Source organism: Parasteatoda tepidariorum, chromosome 5 (genome assembly GCF_043381705.1).
Source record: "Parasteatoda tepidariorum isolate YZ-2023 chromosome 5, CAS_Ptep_4.0, whole genome shotgun sequence".
In the NCBI taxonomy this organism is placed as follows: Eukaryota; Metazoa; Arthropoda; class Arachnida; order Araneae; family Theridiidae; genus Parasteatoda; species Parasteatoda tepidariorum.
This window is the reverse complement of record NC_092208.1, coordinates 53,396,872-53,417,562: the sequence shown is the minus strand read 5'-3', so window position 1 is coordinate 53,417,562 and position 20,691 is coordinate 53,396,872. Positions and strand designations below refer to the sequence as shown.

General features: G+C 27.3%; 1 protein-coding gene across 1 annotated transcript in view; it reads right to left on the bottom strand.

Moving 5' to 3' along the window:
• The window catches only part of LOC107449150 (B-cell receptor CD22), a 239,683-nt gene that overhangs the window by 98,568 nt on the left and 120,424 nt on the right, over positions 1–20,691 (bottom strand). Inside the window, 1 exon segment of the mRNA XM_043055035.2 lies at positions 12,187–12,513. Within this exon segment, the coding sequence (XP_042910969.2) occupies positions 12,187–12,513 (327 nt within the window).

Here is a 20,691-nt window from a genome sequence, read left to right as displayed (position 1 = left end):
TGATATTAAATATATATATATATATATAAAGTTAAAAATATAGAGAAAATATGAAACATAATAAAGATTAATGAAAAGAAAAATAATTATTAAAATTTAATATTTTTAAGAAATTTTGATTAATTATTATTAATTAATTATTGTTTAAAAAAATAAAAATAAAATAATATAAATAAAATGCAGGAAAACAAACTCATGAAAAGATATAATTTTTTCATCAGCTCTCACGATTATATCTTCAAAAAAAGTGTTCTTTTTAATATTGTATCAATGTAGCCAAAGCAAAATATATCAATACAATAATGAGAGAAACACTAAGAAAATTGAATAAAAAATATGTTAAGAAATAATTAAATAAAAAATATATCAGCAAAAAACAGAAAATAAAATATTAAAAATCAATTTAGTGGAAAACATCAAGCAAAATTTATAAAGCCAGCAAAGAATTTAAATGAGCTTTCACGTACCGGAATCTTTTAAGAATGATTTAAAATATTTTCGTAATAAGATTGCCAGATAACAAAATATGAAAACAGAAGCGCAAATGTAGTTAGACGCGTTTTTTACTTCGCGTTCTTACTGCAGTACTGAAGTGCTCTAATTTGTTAGTTACCAAGGAATAGCCTGAAACGGGATGTGCGCAAGGTAATATTATACTGGACAACTTAAAGTTTATAATTAAAAAAGTTGATATTAAATTATACGATTTTATTGATTTTTGAAAACTAACATTTATTTTTGGAAAAGGGGGAGAGAAACATGATTTGCTTGTTTTGCACATATTTTCAGCTACGGATTTGCCTATATTAAAAATATAATTTAACTACGAAGTTGTAGTAAATTTATTAATAATAACATATAGAACAATCAATGATTTTATATACATTTTAATTACTTTAGTTGGGTATCTATTGCTTTTTTTTAAATCAAATTTTGAAGGAATTTGTCAATTTTTTTTTAATAAGAAATCATTACTACTAATTTTTTTTTCAAATTCTATTCAGTTGATTGAAAATTATATTTAAATAGATGTTTTTAAAACACTAGAAATCCAAATAATTTGTTTATTTACATTAAAATTAATTTTTTTTTCATTTATCGTATAAATCAAAAAAGCAGATAATTTCTTCTCTTCTAAATCCTTAATTCAAAAACTTAAAATTTATTTAAAAAAAAGATAATTATTAAAAAGGCAAAAATTATTAGAATTTCCCAATAATCGAAATCACAACTAAGGATATTTTTAAAATAATAGTAATATCTCAAAAGAACATCTTTTAGTTTAGAAAGGGGAATGCTATTGAAAAGATCTTGGAAATCATAAGTCACAATATATTGTTAATAATTCAATTTAAACAGTTAGAGAAAGTGTTGACAGATATAGTTAGGTAAGTATTAGACCCCCATGTGATTGTTCTAAATTTCCTACGAATTTTTTGAAATTTTGGAATGATAATTTAGTAAGGAAATAGTATATTTCTAATTTTATTTTTTATCCTCTTATATTAAGCTAAAAACTTTTTGATGATAATATTATTATTTAAATTACTAAGCTTAAAATTTCTACTATTTCCTAACTCCTTAATTAAAAGTTCATCATAGACTTTTTACTGATGATTTCATAATTGTTAGCTTGTCTATTGGGGTAATTACAAAATTTTTCTGTTGTTGGTTAATTGATCAAACAATTTTAGAAAAAACAGTTGAATAGTTGCTTTTATTTAAATTTTCCTCATTATTAAAATCAAAGTTTCTAAAGCAATAATAAACATATTTTACGAGTTCTATATACTTGCTGCATATGCGCGGTCAATGAAACTTATTAATTTTCTTCGTTTTGCTCCTTTTTCTGCTTTTTGTTTTATATATATTTGAACTTTAAAAATAATGATAATTATAAGACAGAGGGCCGGAATAGCCTGGTCGGTAGGGCGCTGGGCCCATATCCAAGAGGTCGTGGGTTCGATCCTCGCCGGCCGAAGACTCCCCGTGTAGTAAATGGTGACTGATGCACGTTAAATCTGTCGAGTCTCAAAGTCCTCCATGTTCCCACAACAAATCAATACCTCTGGGGGTGCTGATCCAGAAGTTTCCTTGTCTTCAGGATTGGTTCAAAATTACAAGGCTACGGAGTTGAACGTAAGTAGTCGTAAACCCATGAAATTGGGTCAGCTGTTCAACGACGGTTATAAAATAAGATTATAAGACAGCTGACAGTGCAGTGTTATTAAAAATAAAAATGAAGCATTACATGAAAAACAATGCGTTTGAGCAATATTTTAAATAATAGTGCGTCATCTTTGATAATTTTTTGAAATTAAGCACACACGTACTGACAGAAGAGATTTAACAATGGAACAAAAAAATACGGCGCAATAAGAAAAATAAATAAGGATAATTAAGTCAAAATAGTGCGTATGTACCAACAAGACTATTAAACACATTTAAAATATGCATTATCCCTTTTAATACACTTTATGAAGCAATAAAATCTCCACAATTATTATTAAAAATAACTGTTTTCTAAAAACTTTATTTCTTGTATGAGTTTATGTAATATTTTATTTCCTTGTAATAAACCACTATATGGTCCTTCAAATAATCCTGAAGATCAGCAGCGTTTTCTTTTCTTCCTAAACGCAAAACAAATCAGTGCTGAGTTAAGGTGTATCCAGCTTTCTTTCCTTAAGAACTAAATGAATTTCCCCAACAGTCACCTTGATATGAACTAAGGTGTCAATTTGGGGGGAAAGAAAAAAAAAGTAGAACTTTCTTTGAGATAAGACTTTGGGCCTTTCCGGAATCAAATTTAAGGTAACAAGACTTGTTGGTGCCACCGGTAAAGAACCCGAATTTTATTCTTTTATCTCAAGAAAAGGATTCAGAAATCTAAAGAGGGTTGAAATCTCGTCGGTCTAGTCAAAAAGTACTAAGCCGTTTTGACAAAGCCTTAGGCTAAGACCTAAAACATTGACTGAGTAGAATTTCTTCTATTTTTCGAACCTCTTCACTTCATTTTGACAATCTCAAGTGGTAAAAATCTTATATGTATCGATCCTATTGATGTAACATCAAAGAAAGTTACTCCGCAAAAGTAGATGATGAAGAGGTAAAAAAAAAGCGATTCCAAAATATATTTTAAATATTGTGTTGAAAAAGAAATTTTGAATAAACGTGTAACATGTATGTTTTCATATTAATATACAAAATAATAAATCCATCGAGATTTTCAAATTTTGTTAGCAATCAAAATAAAATCAATCTACATGATTAATTTTGAAAGTTTAGTATCTTTGAAAATTGGCGAATGTATTTGTGTTAAAATGCAGAAAGGATACTAAAATAATAGATGATGAATAGGGAAAAAAAGAGCTCCAAAATCTGTTAAAACTATCGTATTAAAAAATGAAATTTGCATAAACATATAACATGTACGTGTTTCTATTAAGATACAGAAGAAGAATTTTATGGAGATTATTCTCACATTCTATTAGGAATCAAAACAAAAGGAATCTATATGAACAGTTTTGAAAATGTAGTATTTTTTAAAGAAGTTAAATGAATTAATGTTAAAATGCAGGAAGGCAAAAGTAAGTGATTAAGAGGAAGAAAAACTAGCGATTTCGAAATCTATTTTATATGTTGTATTGGAAAATTATTTTTAAATAAATGCATAACGTGCATGTTTTCCTATTAGCATATTACATATGAATAATTTCATCGAGATTATTTTCACATTCTGTTTGCAAACAAAATAAAATGAATCTTCAAAGGCATTTTTGAAAATTTAGTATTTTTAAAATACGATTGATATATCTGTATGAAAATGTAAGATGGTTACTCCACAAAAATAGATGCTGAAGAGCAAGAAAAAGGAGTGATAACCCAGTTTTATTTAAAATATTGTATTGAAAAATTAATTTTGAATAAATGTATGTAACATGTATGTTTCCAGACTAACATAAAAAAAGAAGAGTTTTATCGAGATTATTTTCACATTTGGTTAGTAATCAAAGCAAAAAGGAATCTACCTGTTTAGTTTCAAAAATTTAGCATTTTTAAAATGTGGTAAATATATATTTGTTAAAATACATGGAGGTTACTCCCCAAAGTAAAAGAGGAAGAGTAAAAAAAGGAATTATTACAAAATCTATTTAAAATATTGTTTTGGAAAATGAATTTTTAATACATGTATAACATGCATACTTTAATATTAACATACAGGAAAGAGAAAAGTACAGTAAAAAAATTATGCTACGCAGTTATTCAACAAAAGTAGGTAATGGAAAGGAAAACAAGAAAAATACTTCAACCTATTGAACATAATGTTTTGCAAACAAATAATTTTGCATACGTTGCAAATCAGCTCACTTTTGCACGGTTGAGTGAGTTTTATATTAAATTACAAGTAAAAAGACATTTGTTGGAAATTTATTTTTATAAAATTTATTAGCAATCAAAATAAAATAAACGTATTGTTTTATTAAATGTATAGTTTTTTTTTAAATTTGTAGTTATTAAATGTAAATCTTGGTTAATTTGAATAAGCGTTTAATTAGTTTTTCTTCAAAGTAGAATATCCCAATGAACTGAAGAATTTAGATAATACATGATAAAAACTCGATTGGTTTGAAAAATATGGAGATGGAAACAAAACTTGCTATGTTTTATGCTCTCAAAGTAGGTGCAAATTCTCAAGATATGAATGAGAAAAACTAAATTATTTTGGTTACTCTCACTAATTCACCATTTTGAGACCAAGTCAGTTTGGTTTCTTCTCGTTCACGTCTGGCAAGTAATGAGAATATGAACGTTAAACATATCGAAAAATTTTTGAAGCAACGAAATATTTTAATCAAGTAATAGTTTTTCTCTTATTTATTCAAGGGTAGATTGGAAAAAATGCCTATACAGAAATGTATCACTAAATAATATCTCTAACACTTTACAATTCTTATTCCAGAGATGTTCTATTAAAAAAATTAAAGGATGACACGCAACTGTCGTTTAATTAAAAAGAATGTGCAATAAAAATTATTAAATTGTTTTGTTTTTATTCCTTTTACTCTCTTCCATAAAAATTCAGAGTTAATGGTAATTATTTTATAATTATTTTGTAAGTATTAATCTTTCTGATATCTTGTAACTCAGTGATTTACATGTTTTATTAATATTGTTCATATTAAAAAAAAAGATTTGTTTCTTTTCAAAAAGACAGCATTGTCACTTCCCAAAAGTTTTGTACACTAACGGAAAAAACAGTGAAAAAATCAACACTCCATGTAATTACATTTTATATTTAATAACGTCACTGTTGACTCTTGCTGAACCAATTACTTCATTCTCTAAAGTGTCACCGTTCTTGATTCGCAAGGCTCTTCTATGCATATTGGAAGAATTAGCGTCATTAAGGAGCTACATTACGGAAATATGTTAAGACTTTCCACGGCTGTTAAGACATATCATTGTTTATTTAGTACTCAGACTGATACTACAACACAAACATCTACGTCACTTACCTAGTTTAGGCATCAAGCGCACGTCCTAGACTGCTTGGGTCCTTCCAGGGAAGATATATACACTGCTTAATCCCTCCTGGTTTTCGATTTTCTGAGGGTTAATGGTCTAATGGGTCTTGTCTTACTTAGTCAGAGAGGAGAATAAGTTACAACAACAAGCCCCAAGCACAAAAGTTCCGCTTTAATTTAACCGCTTTCCCATCCAATAGAACCACATCACCTTTTCCAAACAAAACACCTAAAACTAAAAATTCCGAAATGGCTCCTCAACCTTTTTCCGAAAAAGCTTCCGAAAAAAGTTACCCTACCTAAAAATAAATAAACAAGCCATTCTCGAAAGAAAGAGGATCGAAAATACTTTCAACGTGCCAATCAATCCACTTCTGTTGCTCTGAAGACTATGGATTTTACCATTGTATTTTTCTGACGATGAATGTCTTCTTTACTGATACTCTGCTTACGGCGTTTCCATTCAATCATTTCCATAATTTTCAGAATGCTTATATGTCTTATATCATGAAGAAACGTACTCGCCTGGTAGGTATGAAGCAATTGTGATACCCATTTAAAACCAGGTAAAAAGTCGACAAATCCTGTTAGTTATCGCTCTATAGCGTTAACCCAGCTGTCTTTCGAGATCATTTGAGCGTATGGTCAATTCACGTCTATTATATTACTTGTAAAAAATACCTCATGATTCTTAAAATTGAGAAGACTTTGGTAAGGGAAGTCTCATGATTGATAACATAATTGTCTTAAATCTCGTATCCGTAACGCATTTGTCCGGCAAGACTATCTCATGTCCATCTTCTTTAATATTGAGAAAGCTCACGATATGGAATCCTTAAGAGGCTCTAATTTTAACTATCGTCCTGAAACATTTTCTCCTAAGCGGTATTTTCGAGTTAAATTTGGTACTACATTTTCCACGATCTTCAATAAGGTTGAAAGTGTTCCTAAAGACAGTGTTTTATATGCCATACTTTTATTATAAATGTTTCACTCATCTTGAACATGCTATCACTTTCAGTATTTGGTTCACTTTATGTCGACGATCTAGAATTGTTATTCACACGATTAGACATGTGCGTCAACTGCAGTTTTGGTGTGGATAATATTGCGGAATGGTTTGAACATCACATGGAGTGAAATTCATCATTATAACAGTTTCGTATTTCTACGCGCTATTGGTACTTTGTATTGTATATAAAAGTCTTTACCTGATTTCATTACCATTTTATTTATACTTCATATGTACCATTTTACCTTTTTAATGTATTTTATAGAATTTCCCCATTTAGTGACTTTTAAATTTACCTGTCTAGCGAATTACTTTTTTTTTTTACACTTATGTAAAAATGTATTTTAAAAATGGAAAATTGTAGTATGTGTTTTCCTCTATTATATTTCAGCGTAATATTTGGCTCAGCATATCCTTTAGATTATACTCTACTGAAATCTACATTCAATTAAATTCAATTCAACGTACCTTTTCTCTTTAAATGTTAATTTTGAGTTTCATACATATCTGGTAATATCTCCTCTTTCTTGAGCACTCATTGCACGGCTTCTGGGAAATTTCCAATTAATGCTATAATGTTAAGGACTTAACACGAAATAATAGAATAAAACATGAATGAGAGAATTATATTACAAAAATTGGAAGGGGTATAAATTAATATTTCTTTAAAGTTAAGAAACTAAATATTATACTTGAGATTTTAGCCGTTTTCTTCAAATGGTCATTTTGAGCTACATAAAATATCTAGTTGCAGCTCGCTTTTAACGCGATCTCATTACACGGTTTCTGGGACTTTTCACTGATAAATGCAGTGAGATTTATGACTTTACAGGAAACTCTACTCTTCGGGTCTGGTAGTCGTAAATTAAATCATAATTTCCACACCTATACGGCTCTTTTCCTACGAAGACTTAATATCCGGAAGTAGAGGGTGGAGCACTACATATCTCCTTGGACGTGTTATAAATGTCAAGAGAGAAGCTCTATTTTACGCCCCATCGGCACCTGAAAAGTTTTGAGGTCATAATCTAATTATATATAGAAGTGAAATAAATAATTTCATTGCTTTCATTCCATTCTTGTCCGTGATAAAATGCTGAGCTTCGAGAATTTTATGAAAAGGCTGGAACCTTTTCTAACTACTTCGCGTGTCAGCGTTACAATCCGGTGAAAATGAAAGTTGTTCATGAGCTTAGTGTAGAGGTCTTAGAGATAATTCGGAATAGTACGTATTTATCCTTAACATTACATTTCCAAAAGAATACAAATTAATAAATGCAATAAAGTTTACGAAAAATTATAGATCGTGTAATATAAAAATTAATCCCTGTGTATTAAGCCCTAATAATATATTTCAATCCCTAGAAAAGTTGTCACACGCTTATATATATATATATATATATATAATTATANTTATTTTTCGAGATGCAAATAGATCGTTCTTCAAAATAGTAAAAAAGAAAAAAAAAACTTTTTGATGAATTTTGACTGTAAAGGATATATATATAAGTTTATATCCGAAACATATTATTTTAAACAAAAGCAATTAACTGTAATAAATTTCAAATAGTCCACAAACAAATTTTAGCGAAAGACATCATTGCTGAAAAAATTATATGTCTGTATATAAAAATATTTTTGATGATAAAAAATAGCCGTATCTAAATATTATTTTTATCACTTTTGAAACTTGTGCTATCTATCCTAAATATAGTATTATGAAATAGAGAAAATGAGATAATTCGCAACGACAAACTGAACTTAAGAAATTTCATGAAAATGCAGAACGTCTTCAGTCTACACACAGTATTGTAATGATTAAAAACAGAATGTTTTATCCTAAGCATTTTAACTTGAAAAAATGAGAAAAAGTTTATTTAATAATAAATGTTATTATTTTTTAATTGATAAAACATTTCTTAAATTCATACAAAAAAAATAGTCTTACAGAGGTATTTGTTCAAATAAGTGTTTTTGATGATAAGAAAAAAATTGGATCCATCTACTGTGTAAAATTTGCTGATCTATTTTCGGTAAATACTGCTGCATAAATTACGATATACCAGATTTTTTGAGCTCCGAGAAAAATAGATTTTTCGGTAAAGAGTAATATAACTATGAACATGGTAATTTTTTCCGGAATTTTATTCAGAATTTTTTCCGAGTAATAACTGCTTTTCTATCAGTTTGAAAAAATGGGAATTCATTACATTAATATATTTTTATCCAAACTATTTTAGGAAGATAATTGGAAGATTTTTCACTCAAATGTTTAATGCATCTAGGAAAAGATAGAACGGTCACAGACTTTTTACGTGTGAGTTTTGTGCCCTGGCAAAAATATATATTTCATTTGCTCTTAGTGTAGCTAAATTTAAAATAATTTAGAGCTGCATATACATATTATTTAGGTTTTAAGCATTATATCTTGCACTGAGAAAAAAAATTAAGGTTCAAACTGCCAGAATATGGTGAAATTTATCAAGTTTCTTGCATATGAGAATATTAAACTAATTTTTACCGAAGCTCATCGGTGACAATTTTGCAAAAATTAAAGTAAATTACGGTTTTATAATAAACGATAAATTTTGCTAAATGTGCTAAAATTTGGTTATTTCAGCGTGACAACTTAGAGCATGTCAAAAAAATCATTCATTCGGTTAATTGTACTTTTCAGTTTTGCATTTTTTTCTAAATATGTGGTAATAAGATCTAGCATTTTATTTTGAAAACCAGAATTTCCGATAAACCGTTACCATATGAACGGTAAAATTCCCAAATGAATGATTTAAATAGAGTATGTTATGTTTTCTCAATTAAAAATACGTTTTTTTTTCAGAAGAGTCGTAACCAGACAGAACGGTATTTTTGCAACATTTTCTTTCTCTGTGTGAGATATTAATTGAATCAACCACTATATGTTTCTAATTTCTTTCGATGCTGAAATATTAACTAATTCCGAAAGTGTTCAATGATTTAAGCAGATAAGAACATTTAGAAAAATATATTTTAATTCTAAACATTGAATATTTTTTAATAGTGCTAACAGAGAAAAAAGTTATCTTTTTTACCATTTATAGTTAAATTTTCTGAGATTTACTTTAACAATTCTGATATAATTTAAAGCAGTGTGTTAAAATTCTTGTCCACTTCAATGAAATTTCTTTTAAAAATAACTTAATAAAAATTACGTCTTATAAACAACAATGTATGCTGTCTCGTTTTAAGCAATGGTTTTTGATATAAGAAAACTATGTTTCTAAAACTTGTGCGTGAAACTTATTTCAACTTGATTACTCATATATTATGCCGTGGTTACTCTGCAGTATATATCATTTTTATAAAGATATTGCATAAAATTAGTTGTTGGCATAAGAAATAATACTATGAAAAAATAGAACAATCATTTACATTCCAGCAAAAACTTATAATCCTCAAATCTTTGAAAGCAAGGTTTTTCAGTTACAAATAACTTCCTCAAAGATAGAAAATCTATGATTTTTATAATACTTAAAAGCTGTATTTTCCGAACCGCAATTTTGTTTTTTAAAAAAAACTAAATTTGGAATAAAATTATTTCAACTTAAATTTATAATCAACATATACCAACCTATCTACACTCATGATTTAGATTTCATAATGGTTGACTCTTTAGAATTTTATTATATCTGAACTTTTATCATAATAACTTTAAACTAACGTAAGTCTTTATTCACTTTTATGCTAGTTGTGCTTAAATAAATAACTTAATCCTCCTATCTTAAACTTATAATAAACTTTTATTGTAGGAGTCAAATCCCAAGAAAAGCAAAGTTATGAATCAGAAATAGAGAATAAAACACAGCCATGGTAAGTCTTTTGAAATCACGAAAGCTCTTCGTTTTCGTCTGGAATCATTTATAATCAAAATTTAAGCCATGCCGTTTTCCGATGCTATATAATGTAAAGGATATAAGATATTATAAATACTCAAAATCAAGTTTAGCTTCCAGGAACAGCTAAGCTTTCCTGGAAGCTAAACTTCTATGCTCCAGGATCAGCTAAGATAAAATTAGTTATAAAACATCCATATTTATTTAAGGAAGTTAAATTTCTTCATAGATGACAGAAAAGTTAAGAATTAGTATGTGATGTATTATGCTAAATTATTGTAAAACAAACTATCGATATTGTTTGGCTCGGTAATTTTCAAGTAAGGAACGAAATCATTAGCTGGATATTTTTCTCTCAATTATATCGTATTTAATTGTGCCTCTAAAGGACATACCGTTTTTTTTATGAAATTAAGAAGATAATATAAGATTTAAATAAATAATTAGTTCAGTGAACCTCATTATTTTTCGAGATGTAAATAGATCGTTCTTCAAAATAGTAAAAAAGAAAAAAAAACTTTTTGATGAATTTTGACTGTAAAGGATTGAACTGATACTGTCAACCTTATTAGGCACCACCAAAATAATACTAATTTCAAAATACATTTAAAAAGTAAATATTTATTTTCTTTAAAACAAAACCCCTCCCAAAACTATATTTCTTAACTGGTTAGCATCCATGATTCTGATTCCTTTTTAATTATGGTTCTGAAACAGTATCATGAGCAGATAAAAACTTTCATCACTGTTAAAACACAAAATAAGAAGAAAGGGAAACACAGAACTGTAGTAGAAAATTACAAACAAGTCGCAACAAGGAGAAAGGATGTTGTCCCTCTTCATATGTATCTTTCATTATTTGTTTATTTATCTAGCTCAAGCTTGTTTCCATTTTTAATTGTTTTAATTCTTCGTAGCCTCTTCCATATCTCTTCCTGTGTTTCTTTATTAAAGAAGGATCTTTATTGTATAAAAAAATAGTATATAATTTTACGGCTCATCAATTGTCCTCCATTTACGTGGTTTATCTTTATCCATTAGATAGTGTTAAAAAACAAAGGGTAAATAGTATACGGTTCATCAATTTTCCTCCATTTACGTGGTTTATCTTTATCCATTAGATAGTGTTAAAAAACAAAGGGTAAATAATATACGGTTCATCAATTGTCCTCCATTTACGTGGTTTATCTTTATCCATTAGATAGTGTTAAAAAACAAAGGGTAAATAGTATACGGTTCATCAATTTTCCTCCATTTACGTGGTTTATCTTTATCCATTAGATAGTGTTCAAAAACAAAGGGTAAAGGGTATTAATCCATTTCTAACCTAAGAAATAAACACAGTCAGTTACTAAGTTCAACGTACATTTATAGCAAATATTTAAACAAAAAAAATTGTAGTGCCGTGTTTATCTAACTTGATCCATTGATAAGTTGGATATGTTTATCGTTGTTTAGCTTTATTCATAAAATTGTGTTCAAAAACAAATGGTAAACTGCAGTAATCCTTTTCTAATCTGGATACTAAGCACAGTGAATTACTAGTTCAAAGTAAAATCATAGCAACTGTTTAAACAATAAAAGTTGTAGTACCGTGTATATGTAACTTGATAAGTAGATATACTTACCGTTGTTTAGCTTTAGCCATAAAATTGCGATTAAAAACAAAGAGCAAATAATATAAGTTTTTCTCTAACCTAGGTAATAAACACATTGAGTTACTTAATTCAACATGCATTTATAGCAACTGTTTAAACAATAAAATTTGTAGTACCGTGTATATCTAACTTGATCCATTGATAAACGACATGGGTTGTAGCATTACTCCGAACTCTACATTCCACTTTTCCTCCAAGATCCCATCGTGAAAGAACAAAGCGAGCTGTAGAGGTTACGAAGTAGGTTCCGTTCCCTTCCGGATGAACCGCGGTTTTGACCGGAAGGGGTTTCGTGCCGTTCCACCAAGTTACTTCCGGTGCCGGACGCCCGCCGGATGATTTACACTCCAAGACGAAGGTGGAACCTTCCGAATAAGGGCCTACTGTGCTCCCGTTCCGGACCTTCTTCCCTTCTACTTCCATTTCTGGGTCTGAAGGCGTGACTGAAAAAGAAAGAAAATGATTCAAAGGTTTATAAAGTGATTTTTATTAGAAAAATGATTTAAATAACAGCTTCCGATATATTTTGACGTGTTTCAGTTAACGATCACGGATTTAGCATAGAGTATAATTTTAAAAGCTCAAATTGAGAGTAAAGTTAAGCAGAAAGAGAAGATTTATTTTACTTTTACTTAATAATATATATGTCAGATTGTAAAGGATGTATGTAAGATTCTGTTCGATTCAAGATACATACTTTCAAGAACTTTAAATTATATTGAAAACAATTTTTATATTTTTAAATTTTGCTATTTGAAACGCGAGACATAATCTTTCATGCTTTTCATTCATTTGTTAATAATAATTTGTTAATAATTAATTTGTTAATAATTTGCTAATAGACAATTGTTTATGTATAAAGTGTGCATTATCAGTAAAATACATTTTAATAACTATTAAAAAAAAGAAAGAAATATTGATGGATAAATACGAAATTTCAAATAAAATTAATTGTCTGAAACACCAGATTCAGCAGATTCATTCAGATAGTATTTGTACAGATTGAAAATATTATAAACCAATAATAAAATAAACATGTTAAATTTGAAAACAATAATATAGTAGATTGTTAATAAAAGTAGTAATTTTGTTTAAAATGACTATTTTGCTGATTTTGGAAAGAAATAACTAAAAGTTGGCAAGTTTTAGACTTGAATTCTATGTTGTTGCGTGTAATCTTTTGTAGAAAGGGGAGAAGTTGGCAATCCTGTGATGGTTTGAAAACACTGCATTAAACGAAAAAATTACATTTGTAATATAATAAGATGTCTCAGAAAGTTAAAGCTTAGATCTTTTAAGACCAAATGATAGGATGGATTGCTACATGATTGTTTTTTTAACATTCAATGAAGCTTCAAGTCTAAAATCTTGCTGTCAGTATTGGAACTTATTTTTTATTTGTATTTTTCAGTAAAATGGTAAGACTCTAAAACTAAGGGGTATAGCTTTGTATTTAACTAATTATCCAGAGTAATTATTTAACTCACTATCACTTAAAAATGCTCTGTTTAAATGGATACATAATACGACTGTACATTTAATTTCAATAAAACACTTCTAGTTACAAGTCTGTTAACTCTTTTAACTGATTAACTCTAAGGTATATCCCTCTCTCGTTGTTATCCAGGCTAACTATTTTCGGCCTATAATATTATTTCACATTTGCAATTGTTCCCATATAAATCCAGTAGCAGGTAGTACTTGCAATTGGAATCATTGTAAAATGCCAATTCAATTTTCAAGGTTGGAAAGCGCCTCTCAACATTTATGCAACTGATTTTTGACTGCCTTATGTTATACCAGTTTGCCTCAGTTATAAATGAAATTGAAGCAAATGATTTTGTTAATTTTTATTAATTTCTACTTTATAAATAGTATGCATTGCTATTTTACAAATATCTCTTTTTTTATCATAGCCTTTACTGAACTGCACAAAGTTGGGCAGCGCAAGTGTTAACAAAAGTGTAGTACAAAAAATTTTGAATTATAAATATTTCAAGTATTTTGTAATGTGTACTACCCGCCTTTAGCATCCAGCTATTCTGATTTTTTTAAATGAGTTTTATTGCGTGTATATGAGATACTAAATTGCAAAAAATCAACCTCATTTATAAGAATCAATTAATATTTCACAAATTATATTGGTTTCATTTTAACCCCTTACATCTTACTTCTTAAGATATATTACTGAGCATCTTCCTGGAGCATTTTTCAACATTTACATATACACATGCACAGACATTTCAGCTTTTACATGCACATACAAATAGAATTAAGGGGACACAGGATTTCCAGAACTAAAAAAAAGGCAATTTTTATTCGTCTATTTTCAAATTTCAGCAGAATGTTGGTAATTAAAAAAAATAATCATTAGTATTAAAGTTATAGCTAAAAGTATGGTTTTTAATTATTGATAATTGAGAAATAAATAATTACTTTTTTAATTAAATTTTTTCCAGATACGTTCTAATAAGTATTTAAATAAATTTAATTGGTTATGGCAGCAATGTAAAAATATAACGTAACTAGGCATTAAGTTGTTATTTTGTCACTAAAAATGTCTTCAAAAACACGCTTCAACTATGTTCGTTAAATTATCAAACAATTTAATTAAGGTATGTTATTTTATTTTAAAACTGTAGTTGAACAGCAGACGAAATTTGAGTTTACGACTACCTATGTTCAACTCCTTAGCCTTGTAATTAAATTAAGACATTGAGTTAATCAAATGCCTCAAGAATCAAAGAGACGCATCGAAGAGTATCGGAAGAATTTTTACTTTACTGCAAGGAACTTTGAAGTTGTGAGAATATTGAAAAATTCCATTACGAGAAAAAGCAACTTTGTCTAAGTATTGATGCATGGACCTTTATAAATTTAAAATCTTATAACTCGGTAAAAAAAAAAAAAAAAAAAAAAAAAAAAAAAAAAAAAAAAAAAACTTTAATAATTTTTTTTTCTTCTTTTTTTTTGGGCCTATTACTCAGTAAAGTGTAATTTCTTTTAATATCTCAAATTCATGATAGATTGAATGATTCATGAAGGAGTTTTGAAAGATTTTTCTTCTTCGGAATGTCCAGTGCCCCTCTTAATAGCACGATTGAGAGGACGCTAGCACTACTGAATAGACTACTAATAGCACTACTGAAATGACACAAATAACACATTTCTCATAATCAAAAATATTAAGTAAATATATAATTATATTTAAATTTATAAATTTCTGTCAGAAAATTAGTTTAAAATTTTAGTAATATTACAATTTGAAAAAATTCACTCATACTTTATGTAGTCACTCTAAGATTCTATTTAAAATACTCCATTCATGAACAATCCGTTTTCATTTTTGCAATGTTTATGAGATGTTGATATGCCTACATGAGATGATTATAGATATATGAGTTATTTATATAATTTTTTTTCTACAACTTTTCTAGCAGAAACTCCTTTTATATAGTTAAAAACACATTTTAAGAAAAACAAAATTTTTCTTTAGAAAATGTGTTCCTTCATTCAAAAGAAGTGAGTATTTTATCCCTTAAACATTTAAAAATAATAATAATATACCTACAAGAAGGAAATTGATTGGTTAGTTTTTTTTAAGAAAGAATTCATAAGTAGTATTTATTTTTGTTATAATTTTAGAAACAGCTGCAAACAAGTCGAAAGAGTACATATTTTTTTACTAAAAAAAGATTTCAACGGCGTATGAAATTTGCCACCCTTGTCCTACAATCTAAGAAAATATGTCTTAATCCAGGGTAATGGTTGTCATCACGAAAATATTCAATTTAGCGGAAAATCAATAGCCATATATTTAAGAATAGTGTTTAAGAGTTTTTATTTGCACCAATTTTATGATTGTAGCTTCGTTTGACCTTTTTTCAATGACAGCAGTTAAAAATTAACTTAAAACTATAGTTTGCATTAGTAGTCGGCATGCTATGTATTTTTTTTTTCGAAAATAGTAAAGCTCATTTAGTTTTAGAATAATTTCAAGTGTGATATAGCTTTTAATAGAAAAACTTCTTTAGCGAATTATTTTTTGAATAATACTTAGTAATTATTTGTTGCAATTATACATTCATTTTTTGTAATTAAATAAATAAAAATTTTACCCCCGATTCCAAAGATGTTATTTTATTAATTTTTTTTTAATTTATAAATTCCGAAACACTGTTTTGGGTAAATTAAAATTTCATTATCGAAAGAAATGCAAAATTATTTCGCCAAATATATACATTTTCCAAATCGATAAAAAAAACTAAATATCATTATCTTACACTCTAAATATAAATATGACAATTAAATTATTACAAATTATTGCACTCGAAGTATATTAATATCGTATTTTAACCTGAAAATTAATCAGGTGATTACTTCATCAAATTATAATAATAATAACGTTTTTCATAATTCTATTAAAAATTATCTTAGATCTTCTCAGTATTAAAATATTACTAAATACGATTATGAGTTGTTTTGTTTTTAAATAGTCTGCATATTGTTTGAGTTTGTATTCTCTTTTCGAAAACCAATAAATTTTAATAATTAGGTGATTAAAAGTTTTATAAAAATTAGGTGCTTAAAAGCAGAAAAAATGACACCAGAATCTTGATGTTTGTGTTAAAAAAAAACTAGCTTGATTGATAATTATAGTAATCGTTCAAATGTTACAAAGTGGTATAAAATATTGCAAGCATCATCAGGGCTTCTGGGAAGGCATAGATAAAATATTTCATATTAAGATTCAGATTAAATTAAAGTTTGAGTTTTCTGTTTTGATATTTTTTTATGTATTTTATGAATTACACCAATTGATTAGATCAAATGGCCACATTGGAAATGAATATAAGATTTTTTAAAAAGCTCCTACTCTATTTCTTTTTTTCATAGTTTTCAAATAAAAAATAGCTTGTTCGTTATAACTAATATTTTCATATTAAAAAAATTCTAATTTAGAATTTTCGTTTCAAAACTATTTGATAATATTGCGCATATTAATAACACTTCATTTTTTTAATGAAACTTTTCATTCATTTCTAGATCATTTGAAAAAAAAAATGTTTTGTTCTTAGAGGATCATACATTTTTTGGAGTTAATTTTCGCTAGATTTCATATCACTAAAATGGAATATCAAGTTGATAAAATTAGAACTTTTTGCGCTTATTTTTTCTTTAAATCAAGGTTTTAAGAACACTACAGCTGCTCGTGCGATTTGGGCTGTGTACGGCTAAAATTCCGAGGATAAAAGAGTAACTCGTGATTGGTATTTCGAAGTTTTAAAATGAGAATTTTGACCTCAAAGACACAATAAAAATGTTGGTCGTGAAGAGTGATGACATAAATTTTTGTTTAGGAATTCGCGTCAAACAACAGTAAAACTGATAAAGAAAACGGGTTTCCAGTCTTCAAACTTTTAAACAAATTTAAAAAAGGCCAGAGCTTATTTACCCATCAAACATTATCAATTGTAATTTTTTTAAGTGGATTTGTTAAACACGCAAATAGTCTACTAAAGTAATGAATTTATTTCATTTATAAAATGCGAGAAGTTAAAAACTAATATTCCGCAACTATGTATTTATTTCAAAAATGTATGCTATAGTTCAGTAACTACTCCTTATCTATTACGAAAATTCCAGCATTAAAATGCGTATATCGCATTCTCCTAACATCAAAAAATTTGAAAAGTAGGAGAATAAGCAAAAAAAAGTAGAAAATGCTAATAACTCTTTTACTTTTTTTAAAGAAGAAAAAAGTGACTGTAAACCATTTCTTCATACCCATAAAAGCAAGTTACCAAAATTTGCTTTTAGTTTCAAGTTATAATACTCAAAGGAACCTCCTGGGAATCACTTTTGATAAAGCAGAAAATAACTTCTCTAAAGTAAGAGATTTATTTTTTAAGAAAAAAATCTAAGTATCTAGCATTTTCAAAAAGAAATATTCCTTAGAAATATTTAAAAATTTAATTCGAAAGCTCTTTTTTATAACACGCAAAGTTTAATATTCATGGATTCTTCTTCCAAGCGATAAGAATTGCGTTTTACTTATTTATTTATTTTTGTTTTAAACAAATGATTTTGTTTCATTTATTTTGAATACTGAAATTAATGACTTAGATTGCATTTATTGATTTATACACTATGAATTATACTATGTAAAAAAACAATAATTATTGTTAAATGTGAATGATTTATACTTTTAACTTTTCGAAGAATTTTTATAAATACCCATTGTATATTTTATGTATTTCAGGTCAAAATCTTTAATTGAAATTTACCGTTGTTTCATGTCAAATAGATTTTAAATCATACTTAGTTCATAATATTGTTGATTTTGCTTGGATTTAGTATGTGGTATTGGTAAAAATTGCTGCAGTCTGATTCCGCCTCTGGAAATCTAGTGCAATTTTTACTGAGGTAACAGAAAAAATATGTTTCGTCTTCGGAAAGTTTCTCTAGTTGAGGTGGTCAGAGTTAATGGATAATAAGTTAAGTTTTGATTTTAAAGTGGGTTCAATCTGATTCTCGAAATAAGGAATTTTAAAAAGTGCGACTTTTTCAAATCTTTACTATCAAAATCAGTTTAGGGTTTCTTTTTTGTCTAATTTGCCGATATTGTCACGATGATGCAATTGTTTTTATTTTAATGGTTGATTTCAGTTAGATAATTTGTCTAATTTAACCTTGGCTATGAGTTGTATTCCTTCAAGAAATATTAATTACCTAATCATATTATTAAAAAAATAATTAGTTTAATGTATTTTACAGCTTTTTATTCACTTTTTTTTTAGATTTAGTTTCTTTAAGTTACAAACTCTGATCTCTCTAAACTAAAGTTTTCTTCTTTATAATGATACCTTTAATCTATTTTTTATCTAAATGTTTAGCATCTACATAGATCTACAAGTTTTGATTCATCACAAAACTGAAAAAAATTAAATGGAAAGGGTTTAAATGGATAAAATTAAATATTTTTATCAATTAATATAGAAACGCGTGTAATGTGTCACTATTCTAAAGTACTCGGAATATATTTTTAACTTTTAGAACCAAACATCTTTCATCATTCAATTTTTATTTTTATTTTTTTCAAAAAATACATTGTTTCATATGATAATTTTATTTGCATTTATATCACCATTCAAACATTTTAAATCAATAATTTAGATTAAATAATAACGATGATAAGTACATTTTTTCTATGAACACGTATCTCTTATGTCATTTTACTCAATTTCCATATCCCATGATTCCTATAAACAAATGATTTTCGCTCATTTGTACGCATCTAGCCTTAAATTTATAATGTAGCTTAAAAGATATTTAGAGTAAAACTTTGATAATAAAGTGAATCTTAAAACTGGTATTTTAAATGTATGGTTCTTTGTAATTGCTGATAATTTATAAATTCTGTTTCTATCTATTTTATAATTATCTGTGAATTTTTTTTTTAATTTTCAACTCTATATTTACCAACACAGCTTTTAGATCAGGACTTCTAACTCTTAGCATCATTGTTATTCAATATCATAGTTCTCACTAAAAATTCCATATTTTGTTTAACCCGGATACTTTCTGAACATAGAATAAAGTAACTTTTTTTATATTTGTGTGATTTTCATAAATATTTGTTAGCATGCTATTTTTAAAAAAAATATTTATAGTAAGGGAATGAATAGTTTGCCTGTGTGTCTCTCTCTCGTGTAACTTCGAAAACCTTTTAAGCTATTATCCTGAAATGTGAATAGCGACAACAAAGGACAAATTTTGCCTTTCGAAAATTTGTTTGAAGTTTTCAAGTAAAAAGCTAGAATTTTCTTATTGGTTCAGAATTCGTTTTTGATAAAAATAAAATTTCAGATTATTCTGTTCAACTACTTAAACTACAGCATCAATGATGTTTTTTAGCTTATTTCTCTAAATAATCAAAAAATGAATTTATTTAATTAAAGGAAATATTTATTTTTTATTCGCAATGTCAGCATCTTGAATGTGGTAGCATAGGTAACATCAGATAAATTTAGAAAAGCCATCAAACTAGCATTTCTAAATTTATCTGAAACCACTTGTTTATGTGCTCACAGTTATACTTTAAAAATATTTTGATGTAAAACTGAATTATTTAAATCAACGATACTTGAAAAAAAATGATGCAATAAAAATAAAAATTAATGGGGAAATAAGATTATTTTTTTAGAATAATGGCAAAAACTATCACTATGCTATTATTGTTTGATTATTTTTGGTACTAAAAACTAATTGAAATAAAAAATTAAGCTACTAAAAAGCAAAATTATTGGAGAAATCGCAACAAGTTAGTTAGAAGTGTAATAAAACATCATAATATTATTAACGCTAATCATGCCTTACATTTTGTTAATAGGTTCTAATTAAATTAAAAACTAACAATCAAAGTTAATGAAGGAAATGTATTTTTTTCGTGTAGAGAGATATTGTAAGAAATTGTAATACTGCTATTGACCCCAATGAGGTGTAATTAACTTAGCTAATGAGGTAATAATTGAAATAAAAATAACTTATAAACTAAAAAACAAATTTAGGTAGAAACGGTACTAATTCATTTAGGGGAAACGCAAAATACTGCCATACTA